This window comes from Pelodiscus sinensis, chromosome 21, assembly GCF_052426305.1.
Source record: "Pelodiscus sinensis isolate ZL-2025 chromosome 21, ASM5242630v1, whole genome shotgun sequence".
Taxonomy (NCBI): Eukaryota; Metazoa; Chordata; order Testudines; family Trionychidae; genus Pelodiscus; species Pelodiscus sinensis.
Window position 1 is genome coordinate 22,519,310 of NC_143072.1, and position 12,105 is coordinate 22,531,414.

A 12,105-nucleotide genomic window follows, 5' to 3' on the forward strand; every position below is an offset into this window, starting at 1 on the left:
AAACCCTCATCTAGAGAATTTTGTAAAGACTGTGAAGATTCTTAGACTCACAAAGTTCAATAATCTTGTCTCTTATCTAAACTGACAAAATTCCCATATTAATTCCCATTTCCTTTACATAAAAGTCTTAGTCCTGTAACTAGTAGGGGTTTAATTGTTTCAGACAGGAACTCTCCTTCCCTTCATGCCTCCATACATGTTCATTAATTCCCTTGAAAACGGGATATTTTAATATAATTGCTCATTTATGAGAGAGACATTTAGCAAGAAATGGTAGGGGAACGGTACCCTCTTTGAAAGGATGGAACCTGGACACGGGGTAGGCTGGAGAGAATTTTTACAGAATCAAAAAGACCAGAAACTATAGAATCCAATGCCACAGAGCATCTAGTGTCTAGGGTATGAGGACTAGATTATGGGGAAGTGTATTTCTTTCTGTGATCTGAGCCCAACAGCTGAAAAAGACTCAGGTTTGTGCACAAGGTGGATGCACAGGGTTAGGATATGCAACAGCACACTCTGGAAGAACAGGAAGGATCACTACCAATGGTGCTAAGGCCATGGTCACCAACCCGTCGATCACAAGGCCTCAACCAGTTGATCGCAAGGTGTTTGGGCAACCCACGCCCCATTTTTCCCCTGCCCCCGAGAAGCCCCACTACCTACCTCTAGTGTAGTGCCGGCTTCCCGCGAGGTGGATGGAAGTCCTATCTGAAGCCTGCGTCACTTTCGGGGGTTCCGGAAGTGCGCGGGCTGCTCCCCTCCCACAGCTGCTGGGGAAGGGGGCATCGGCTCTGGAGTAGGAGTGCGGCGGCTTCCCTGCACCAGAGGGGTGAGTCGAGCGCAGGGCTTTCCCTGCGCCACGGGAGCGGGGGTCGGTGCTGGGGTTTGGCCTGGGGCAGGCACCCGTGGGGTTTGGCCGCGCTGCGGGAGGGGAGGAGGTTGGCCAGGCTGCACCGCGGGAGGGGAGGGGGGTTTGGCCCCGGAGCAAGCGCCCGCAGTGGTTGGCCACACTGCAGGAGGAGAAAAGAGGAGAGTGGGGGTTGGCCAGGCTGGGCCGGGCTGCAGGAGGGGGGGTTTGGCCCCAGAACAGGCGCCTGCGGGGGTTGGCCGCGCTGTGGGAGGAGGAGAGGGGGTTGGCCGTACCGTGCCGTGGGAGGGAGGTTTGGCCCCAGAGCAGGCGCCCGCAGGGGGTGGCTGTGCTGCGGGAGGGGGTTGGCCGTGCCGCGGGAGAGGGGCTTTGGCCCCGGGGCAGGCTCCTATGGGGGTTTGGCCCCGCCGCGGGGAGGGGGGGTTGGCCCCAGGGCAGGCACACGGAGAGTTTCTCTGCACTGCGGGGGGGAGGGGAAGAGTCAGGCCTGGAGGAGGCATGTGCTGGCTTCCCTCGGAGGGGGGGGGGGGGAGAGAATCCTGGGAGGAGGCAGATGCAGGGGACTCTCTGGTGCCACTGGCACTCCACCCCCTGTCCGCACTCCCCACTCCTCTGACCAGAGCCACTGAACTCTGTCCCCACTCCCCTGTCCCCAACTACAGAACTCTGTCCCCATTCCCGTCCCCACTCCCCAAACTTTGTCCCCACTCCCGTCCCCAGCTACAGAATTCTGTCCCCACTCCCGTCCCTACTCCCCGAACTCTGTCCCCACTGGCACCCTGTCCCCTGCTGCAGAACCCTGTCCTCTGCCCTCCCAGCACTCTGTTCCCTCTCCTCTGCCCACAGCCGCAGAACTCTGTCCCCACAAAATGTATAATTATAAATGCTTCAATTTTAGATTTAAATAGCATGAATAAAAAACAGACCATTTATTTCATAACCATAAACACATGATTTTAATTTAATATCTCGCATAATTTAAAAATAAACTGTTTATCAGAGTGTGTAAGTAAGGGCTGGGCATAGCAAGTGATGGACAGGAGGAGAACAGAGAGGGCAGGGCTTCAAGGAAGGGGCGGGGCAGTAGAGCTTCACCTGTTCTGAGATTTAAAAAGTGATCTTGGGTATAAAAAGGTTGGAGACCACTATGCTAGGGCCTTGAAAAAGCTGTGTTCCAAGATGAGGTATTTTAAATCTTCAGCTGCACAGAAAACCAAAGGAAAAACAGAAACAAAAAAATTAAACTGCTGAATTTATTGTTCAGTTCAATGGATAGAGTATTTTAGTCTACCATCGGTTGCTATGCATTCTATCTGTTTTAAAAAGTGATATTTAATATTTTGCAACTCTATTTCATCCTAGCATAAATATTTTAGGTTCAAATATATTTAATAGGTTAAAAAAAAGAGAGAAACTTTCAGTTTATTCATTTATAATAGGCAGGACATTGGGTGGCATGGTTCAGGGCAGGGGGTACAGGATGCTGGGAGGTGTGGGAACTGAGGGCAGAGTAGAAGGTGTAAACTTCAGGGCAGGGGGCTGGGAGGTGTGGGGGAGCTCAGGGCAGGACCCATTCACTGGGCACTCCCATTTCTAAGGGTATGTCTACACTACAGCACTAATTCGAACTAACTTAATTTGAATTAGTTAATTTGAAATAAGCTCATTCGAATTAGTACATCTAGACCTAAAAACTAGTTCGAATTAGTGTTTTGCTAATTTGAAATAGCATGTCCACATTGAGTGGACCCTGAACCAAAGTTAAGGCTGGCCGGAACCAGTGCCGGCAGGGCATCAGGTTAGGAGTTAGAGTGTGGAGCTGCTGCCTCAGGCTAGCCGAGGGCTGTGCTTAAAGGGACCAACCCCCACCCCGGACAGACAGTTCTCAGGGTTCCCCGCTTGTTTGTCTAACTCGATGAGGGACAGCAAAGTGGTCCTGTCTTGGAGTGCCCTGAGAGCCCACATTCGGCACATCACAGCACTCGGCCATCAGCCCAGCTGCACTTGTCACAGGCTGCCATCTGGGGGGGTCAGGATTCAGGAGGCCCTGCAGGAGAGCTTCCGCCCCGAGGAACCCGCAGAGCCACCCCAGTCCTCCCCATCAGGGGCTTGTGCCCCATTCCTCCCTCACCTCCTTCCACTTACCCTTCCCTAGCCCCCCTTCCTGATGTAAAAAATAAAGGACACTTGTTCAAAAATAGAAATTCTCTTTATTTAACAAAACTGGGGGGGGAGGGGGGGATTAACCTCTGGGGAGACTGGGAAAAGGAGGTGGGAGAGGGGAAAAGAGAAGGTGGGAGAGAGGAGGTGGAAACCTGGGAGAAGGGAGCTGGAAGGGGGAAGCCAGGGGAAGAAGGAGGAGGGGAAGTATAAAACTATGGTATGCCATATCTGTACAGTACTGTGTACAGATGTGGTCTCCTCACCTCAAAAAAGACATTTTGGCCTTGGAAAGGGTTCAGAAAAGTACAATGATTAGGGGTTTGGAACAGGTCCCATATGAAGAGAGGCTAAAGAGACTGGGACTTTTCAGCTTAGAAAAGAGGAGACGGAGGGGGGATATGATAGAGGTCTATAAAAGTATGAGTGGTGTGGGGAGGGTGAATAAAGAAAAGTTCTTCATTAGTTCCCATAATAGAAGAACTACAGGACACCAAATGAAATGAATGGGTAGCAGGTTTAAAACTAATGAGCGAAAGTTCTTCACACAGCACATAGTCAACCTGTGGAACTCCTTGCCACAGGAGACTGTGAAGGCTAGAACTATAACAGAGTTTAAAGAGAAGTTAGATAAATTCATGGAGGTTGGGTCCATGGAGTGCTATTAGCCAGGGGGTAGGAACAGTGTCCCTGGCCTCTGTTTGTGGAAGGCTGGAGATGGATGGCACGAGACACATCACTTGAGTCATTGTCTTCGGTCCATCCCCTCCGGGGTACCTAGTGTTGGCTGCTGTCGGCAGACAGGCTACTGGGCTAGATGGACCTTTGGTCTGACCCAGTATGGCCATTCTTATGTTCTAAGCTCAGGGTCGGGGGGTCTCACTGGACCAACTTGATTTTCATGCAAATCTGTGCCTGGGTTCGCATGTGGCCTTTGGTGGCCAGGCTGGCAGCTATCCTGCCCTAGACGGCTGCATTCCTGTGCCTAGTGCGGAGGTCGTGGAAGCCTCCCCCCAAACTTCGATGAGGTCCACGATCTCCGCACTAGACCAGGCGGGTGCCCGCCTCTTGCAGCCCCGGGCAGGCTCCTGTGAGCCGCCAGCCTGGTCCTGGGAAGAGGCGGAGGGCTGGGTCATGCTGTGCCAGGTGCAGGGTCTGCTTGCTGGGTGCTGGTAAGCTTGCAACTGGCACGAGCACTGTAGCCAGACCGTGCCCCTTTAAGGGCTCTGGGGCCGGGAGGGGGACAGAAAAGTTTCCCTGGTTTGGCCCAGAGTGGCCACCAGGGCAACCTGGGAAGGGCTAGCCTCCAACTAGTTCGATTTAAGTGGCTACACAGCCCTTATTTCAAACTACTTAATTCGAACTAGGCATTAGTCCTCGTAGAATGAGGTTTACCTAGTTCGAATTAAGCGCTCCGCTAGTTCGAATTAAGTTCGAACTAGCAGTTTATATGTATAGACACTATGAAAGTTAATTCGAACTAACGGCTGTTAGTTCAAAATAACTTTGTAGTGTAGACATACCCCATCACCCTTCTTTCCTGGTGCAATGCCTGGAGCTGGGCATGCTAATAGAAAGGGAAGATTTTCAACTATCAGAAAGGAGAAAACACGACAGAGCTGTTTTTCTTAGAATAAAATGTTGAGGCCACAGTTACCAATGTTTATATTTGGTTTTGAATATGTCTGATGGGAAACAAATGGATGTGTCTGAAGTTCCAAAGGAACTATTCCACTCTGACCCCCGTATAAGGCAGATGAATGATAACGCAGGTTGTCTGACTGTGGGGCAGCTGAGCTCATAGCAGAGAGCAGCCGGACTCCTGGCAAGAAGCTACACATGGAGCTGAGAGTTTGGGCTCTCAGCCCTTCACGTTGTCCCTCTTAAATCAGTAGAAGTAGTCTTGGTGAGGATGCTCACCATCGACAGAAGGAGGGTAAGTGTGGACATGAATCACTGAAGTAATAATGTAGGCTGACGAATTTGTAATATAGGCTTGCCCACAGATAGTGCAAAGGGTTTGAAGGACAACAAGGGTTCCAGACAGCAGTGCTATTTTGGGATTCTTCTGGTATCCTGAAATAGCTATTCCGTATCTTTTAAGCAAGCCCATTATTTCAAAATAGCTTTAAATATAACAGGCTCACTATCCTGATGTCCCTGTAAACCTCGTCCCACCGGGATTAAGCAACGTTTTGGAATAGCAGTTTATTTCAAAATACACTCAGAATGAGTCATGCAATTTACTCAAATTGCGTGGTTTATTTCAAGCTATTGGTGCAGTGTAGATGCAACACAAGTTAACCTTCATTCATCAGGGGATGACACATTTTAAATAAGACTTATGTTGAAAACACTGAAGGGTAGTGAGGACCCAAATGATGACATCCTACAAAGGGAACCTATTTTGGTTCACCATGAATAAATTGTAAGTTTATCTCTTTTTAAAAAAAAATTCTATGAAATACATTTGAATCTAAAATATTTATGCTAGGATCAGAGTTGCAAAATATTAAAAATCCTTTTACAAACCAAATAGAATGCATAGCAACAGATGGTAGAGTAAAATATTCATACCATTGAACCAAACAGTAAATTCAATGGTTTCATTTTTTTTTCCTTTCTGTTTTTCCTCACGTTTTCTATAAACATGAGAGTTTAAAAGAACTAGTCTTGGAACACAGCTTTTCAAGGCCATAAAATACTGAAACTGTTAACTCCACAGCAAGTGGGCCAAACTCTTTCAAAAAAGTTTCCTTTACCAAAATTAAATGAATAAAACAAAAAAAATTACTTTGCAACATCATCACTGTGAGAACTCAGTGCAGGGACCAACACTCTGTTCTGGAATTTTTCTATAATTATTTTCAGAAAAATGACCCACTTTTCCAATTCACATGAAACCCACACGCCTGCTGATTTTGTGGGAACTTGTGATGTGTAAAGAATTAAGTGTTTGAGGGAAGAATTTTCTCAAGATGTATGAAGAATTTGTCCAGTTCTCTTTCAGTCTGGTAATTCAAACCGGTATATATATATATATATATATATATAAATAAGGTTTGATCACCAACTGATATGCAACCTGAGGATCTGGCCATGAATATTTTTATGGGGTTTGTCATTTCAGTTCCATAGAACTCAGAGAAGATGCTACCTTAAAATGTCAACAAGGTATAATACCTGCTTTATGGGTTTATACAATTATTGCTTAATTCAGTACCAAATCTACTCAATTTACCCATTTTTCTAATTTAAATTTTTTTGTGCTTATAAACTTCTGTGCTCATAATCCTGTTACTTTATTAGGAAGTGTTTTCCACAAATGGAGCGATTTGTCCAGCATATAATAAATGTAACATACATCTGTTTAATTTATTGTGGAAAAGGGTTTGCTTTAAGACTCCAAGCTGCTAGAAATACAGAACTGAGTACATTGTCAAAGCACTAAAAATAGTAAGTAAATATTGATTTTTGTTAAGATGAAAAATAAACTTTATTAACTAGAGAGGTAAATATTGATTTGGAGTGAAGCAAATATACAATATGTACTGAAGTTCATGGATCAAATCCTTCTCAGATTTGGCCCAATGTGTGATTTATTACTTATTTTCTGAAAGTGTTAATCAGAAACAGCTGGAAAATCTCTCCATAATGGTAATGCATTTCAATGATGTAACAGTTTTTCCTTAGAAGCTAAAAAACAGACGCAGTCACAGGACCAGAAAAAAAATTATCCTCTTACAAGGTAAAATAATAGCTTTCAATTAATTTTCTTCAGCCTGTCACGGAAGTGGTCTGACTGGATAACTGGAAAAAACCTCAAATGTATTAACTTCTGAAGAGGTAAACAACAGTAACTTACTGAGGCTTCATATGACAATTTTCAACCAATCACAATCTAAGGTTTTTCTTTTGTACGTAGCATTATTAATGACAGAGTGCTCTTTATCTGTTGATTTGTTTAGGTCTTTGTTCAGTCAAAAGCATTCTTGATGACAAATAGTCTCAATAAAGAGCACTAACACTTTTTCTTTTGTAAAGAAAAGATTAGTACAATTTTGACTGTCAGAACATACAAGATACAATTAAATTACCACGTACAGTGTGTGATAGCTCAACCTGAGGTAATGGTAAAACTAGATTCAGTAAACCATCCTTCACTCCAGCTGGCAAGATGTCCTGGAAGCCAAGAGAAAACTTTCCAGCTATCAAAACAAATTACACCAAAGGTAATTAGTCAATGCAATGTTTAAAAAGTTTGATCCTTGATCTTTTATCTATGAAACTAAAGAACAAAAATTGTTTTCTTCTGGCTGTAAGGAAAATCATATTTGATCTATATTTGGTTCTTTATAATTCAACCTCTGTGATTTTTAAGTAACATTTTTAAGTATATGAAGTAACATTTTAATAAGATGAACTTAAATGAATTCCATAAAAAACAGGGCAGACCAATCTTTTCATACAGAATTTTTGGTCAGGATTAAAACCTGATCCAAGCTCCATTAACATTATTGAACTTTCAATTAAGTCTAGTAGCTATTAGATTAGGCCCAGAACCCTGTGGCTACGTCTACACTGGCCCCTTCTTCGGAAGGGGCATGCTAATTTTGAACTTGGGAATAGGGAATTCCGCGGGGGATTTAAATATCCCCCGCTGGATTTAAATAAACATGGCCACCGCTTTTTTTCCGGCTTGGGGAAAAGCCGGAAAAAAGCATCTAGACTGGCGCGATCCTCCGGAATAAAGCCCTTTTCCAGAGGATCTCTTATTCCTACTTAATAAGAGATCCTCCGGAAAAGGGCTTTATTCCGGAGGATCGCGCCAGTCTAGACGCTTTTTTCCGGCTTTTCCCCAAGCCGGAAAAAAAGCGGCGGCCATGTTTATTTAAATCCCGCGGGGGATATTTAAATCCCCCGCGGATTTCCCTATTCCCAAGTTCAAAATTACCATGCCCCTTCCGAAGAAGGGGCTAGTGTAGACGTAGCCTGTGTGTTTGTGTGTGTGTATCAAAAGATAGGGAAAGAACTCCTAGACACTGCCAAATTCTGTATAATAACTCTGTCTTGTAACATGAAAGAGTTTACAGACTTAGGCCCTCACACAGACTGAAAGAATTTTTGTTACTGAAAAACTTGAAAGAAAAATTTGACTGTACATTCACTAAATTATTTTTAAAACATGCCCATTAGAGAACTCTAATGTCTTACATAGTGTGCGGTCATTATGGTACATCATGTGAACAAGATACATTTCTATGCATCTCTCATAGCGCACTCCAGCTGGTGCCGGGCTCTGTGCGGCGGTAGTACTGCCACTGGGTTCAGGTGCCTCAATTATAGAAGCCTCAGACCAATTTTTAGATATGATGAGTCCTCGTATCTCAAACTGAAATCAACAGAAACTGTGGGGGGTTCAGAAACTGTAAGAATCAGGACTTACTGATGAAAAGGCTTGAATATAGTAATTGAAAACATCCAAAATTAGAGGCCATTGTTAAAAACCTGGGCTTCCTGGCAAAATTTTGAAGTCCTCATGACAAATTTACACTGAAGATTTTGAATTTTGCACAAAACTTCTACATGGAAGCTACTTTTACATGGAACATTATTTTCTTAAGAATACAACAAAAAAGAAATATGATGAATATCCAGCACTTTTCTACTATTCTGCAAACTTACATGAAAGCAAGTTTAAAGCACACTAGTTAGCTATCTTTTCCACATATATTAAAACATTTATTTCTAAGTTCACCAAAATGTATGCTATTTTCCAGTTTTAAAGAAGAATGATTTCTTCTATACATTCATTTGAAAAATGCATATATTGACGAACTCCAGTATTTATTGGTAGGAACACTATAACAATGATTAATGCCTTAATCCTATAATCTGACTGGCACAAGCAAACCCCTGTGGGGAGCAATGGGGCTGACACCACAGAAGAGGTGGTGCCTTGGGCAGAACAGGTAGGGCTGGGGGCAAGCAGATCTCAGCACCGCCCAGAGCACGCGCCCAACCCCACCCCACACCTCAAGTCTTCAAAACCCAATGGAGAGGCACTCTGGCAGCAATTCAAAGGGGCCAGGGTTTCAGCTGCTTCTGTACTAGCCATGATGATGGCTGGGAGCTCCGGGCCTCTTTGAACTTCAGGGCCCCGAGGCATCTGCTGCCTTTGCTCCCCCCTGTCAGCAGGCCTGGTTGGGAGCACCATCAGGATGTAGGACTGGGTCTTAAGACATTTTCTTCTAATATTTCTGGCTAGGAAAGAAGGTTTAAATAAATGCCTAGAAATAAGATTTTCTTTTCGTTGTATCTGAAATCCTGCCCATTATACAAAAATCATTAGGCTCCAAAGCACACACTTAAATATCAACATAAACAGAAACATACAGTTACATACTTTCCACTGAGCTGAGCCTCAGAGACAGATCAACAAGCAGCCTGCACATACAAACATCGCTAATATGTATGTTTCCATAATTTCAGTGCATACAAGCAAATCAACAATCTGAATTAATGAGAAACAGTATTTAAAATGAGAATTTAAAGTATTTTGTTCACTGGTAAAAAAATAAACAAAACAATACAACCATCCATTTCTATTAAAAATGTTTCACATACCATATAGAAAGCATTTCCAGATATAAAATATTCATTATAAATGACAGATTTAGCATTGCCTTCTCCAATTTATGAGTCAATTAAGATACTGTTTCATATAGCACTTCAACATCCAAATGTTATGAGGAAGATCCCATGAGTGAAGAAATATGGGAAGAAGTAACACATGTAGGGATAAGTCAACATTATAACATGAATTGTTTCTCTGAATCAGGGGTGGGCAATAATTTTTAAAAGGGGGGCCACTTCATCAATTTCTGAAGTGGCCTTGGCCTGCTCCGGAAGGGGCAGGGCCAGGAGACTCCTCATGCTCTCCCCCCCACAGACCCTGATTGGCCTGGGGTGGGGGAGCGCATGAAGTCTCCCCTTCTCCTGCCCCTGGTGCCTAGAGAGAATCGCCAGCTCTTTTAAAACAGCTGGCAGTTCCCTCTAGGTGCATCAATGGGAGGAAACCTTGCATGCTCCCTCTGCCCCCAGACCAATCAAGGTCTGAGGGCAGGGGAAGCGCACAAAGTGTCCCGTCTCCTGCCCCTGCCCTGCCAGGGGCACATGGCAGCTAGAGAGAATCAATGGATCTCTTAAAACAGCCTGTGTTTCTCTCTAGCTGTCATGTGCCCTTGGCGGGGGGGGAGGTGATTTTACATGCTTCCCCGTCCACAGGTTTCAATTTGCTTGCGAACGGGGAGCGGCAGGGTGGCTGCGGGCTGGATCCACTGGCTTGGCGGGCTGGATCCGGCCCATGGAGGCCCCTTTGCCCACCCCTACTTTGAAGTATATAGGTATGCCTGGTGAATCTGACAGCCATGTCGACACTATCACTCATGTCAGCGTGAAACACACACACACACACACACACACACACACACACACACACACACACACACATCCCTCAGTGACATAAGTTTCACGGACATAAATGGAAGTGTGCACAGCGCTATGATGACAGGAGAGCTTCTCTCACTGATATAACTACTGCCACTTATTGGATATGGTTTAATTATGTTGACAGGAGAGCGCTCTCCCTTTGGCATAGAGCAACCAGTTACACAAGAAATCTTACAGTGTCACAGCAGTGCTGCTGCAAGGTTTTAAGTGTGGATATAGCCTTAGAAGAGCACCTGAAAGCAACATTGCCAAGAATGAAAACAGCATCAAGTCTATGTCTGCCCGGCACAAGGTAGGAATGACATGCAAACTTGCAAGTCTCACTACCTCAGAGGGCTTGAGCATTTTTTGAGTGATTGAGAGCATATCTGTGATAGTTATCACTAGGTTTATGTTTTGTTTTCTTTCCAGTAGGTCAGACATGCCCCAGATGGAATGCAGAGGATACTCTCTTTAACCTTTCCTCCCCCATTAAGGCATGCATTGTAGCCACAAATCTCCACTCAAGACAGTCTGGATGAGGTTCCTTTTGAAAGCTATCAATAATGTCCATAAAATTAGATAAGAGTAGTCACAGCAGATCCCTTATTCTCATCCATCCCCAACACAAAGAGAGGTTTGCTCTATCTTAACACAGTGTATACAATTTCCTTTGATCTGTGGTAGAAAAGAACACATTTCTTGTGTGGTGGCTCAGAATGCTAATGACAGGTCATTTTATCTACCTAGGTACTTAGATACTCACATTAGTATGTGCCTTTAGCTACATTTAACTTCTGTAACATGAATATTACCAAGTCTACTGAATATATATGGCAGGTTAACAATCTAAGCCCGGGTTCAGCAGTATACTCAAGTACTTGCCTAACTGGTAAGTACATGATTAGTTCAACTGACTACAAAAGGGGTACTAATTTGCTTAAAGTAAAGCATGTACTTTTAGCGCACTGCTGAACTGGGCCTTACCAAACACCTACAAAATGTTCAGTATTGTTTTGCAGATATTTGTTGTTTGTTTAAAAGGCAGCCCTTTAATTTCAGCAACATGTTTCCAATCATACATCCTTGTATCTGTAAAGCAAGGGAAGTTCTGTACCTTTGAGTCTGCCTGCTAAGCCCAAGGATGTCAGCAGGTAAACCACCTAGCTGCAGGTGAATCCAGGCACTTGGAATATCAACTGTAAGAAGATGACAACCATGGAACAAAAACACCTGAAAGGAAAAAAAATAAAATTTTCACTATTGTACATGAAACAAACATGTTGCTATTTTATGGATTCTAAGATTGTTTCCTTGATGGAAGTGAAGTTGTTTCGTTAAACATGTTTAAGTATGCACTATAATCACAGAAAACGGTCTTGATTTTACTTCCTACACTCATTATTTTGCCAACAGTCTACATTGTAATAATTCAAAAAAGCTTTATTTTTCTTTTCTAATGAAAACTCAACAATTCTCATTTACTCTAGTACTTTCTTAATTTTTAGTAGGAATGTCAAGATATTTTACCTTTTCAAAGGAGTGCCTAATTAGCTGAAGACCTAAAAAAACTCAGTTGAGCC

General features: G+C 43.8%; 1 protein-coding gene across 10 annotated transcripts in view; it reads right to left on the reverse strand.

Annotated features, from left to right (window-relative positions):
* LOC149521921 (uncharacterized) overlaps positions 1 to 12,105 on the reverse strand; it is a 60,747-nt gene that overhangs the window by 30,783 nt on the left and 17,859 nt on the right. For 8 of the 10 annotated variants that reach the window (XR_016347628.1, XR_016347627.1, XR_016347635.1 and 5 more), the window contains one exon: positions 11,640 to 11,755. Coding sequence is in view for 1 of the 10 variants with exons in the window: in XM_089772051.1 (XP_089628177.1) it covers positions 11,640 to 11,755 (116 nt within the window). In the remaining 9 variants the exon portion in view is untranslated. Of the gene's footprint in view, positions 1 to 1,582; positions 7,240 to 7,950; positions 9,296 to 11,639; positions 11,756 to 12,105 lie in introns of those variants that run through there. The other 2 variants (XR_016347632.1, XR_016347629.1) reach the window with 2 other exon arrangements.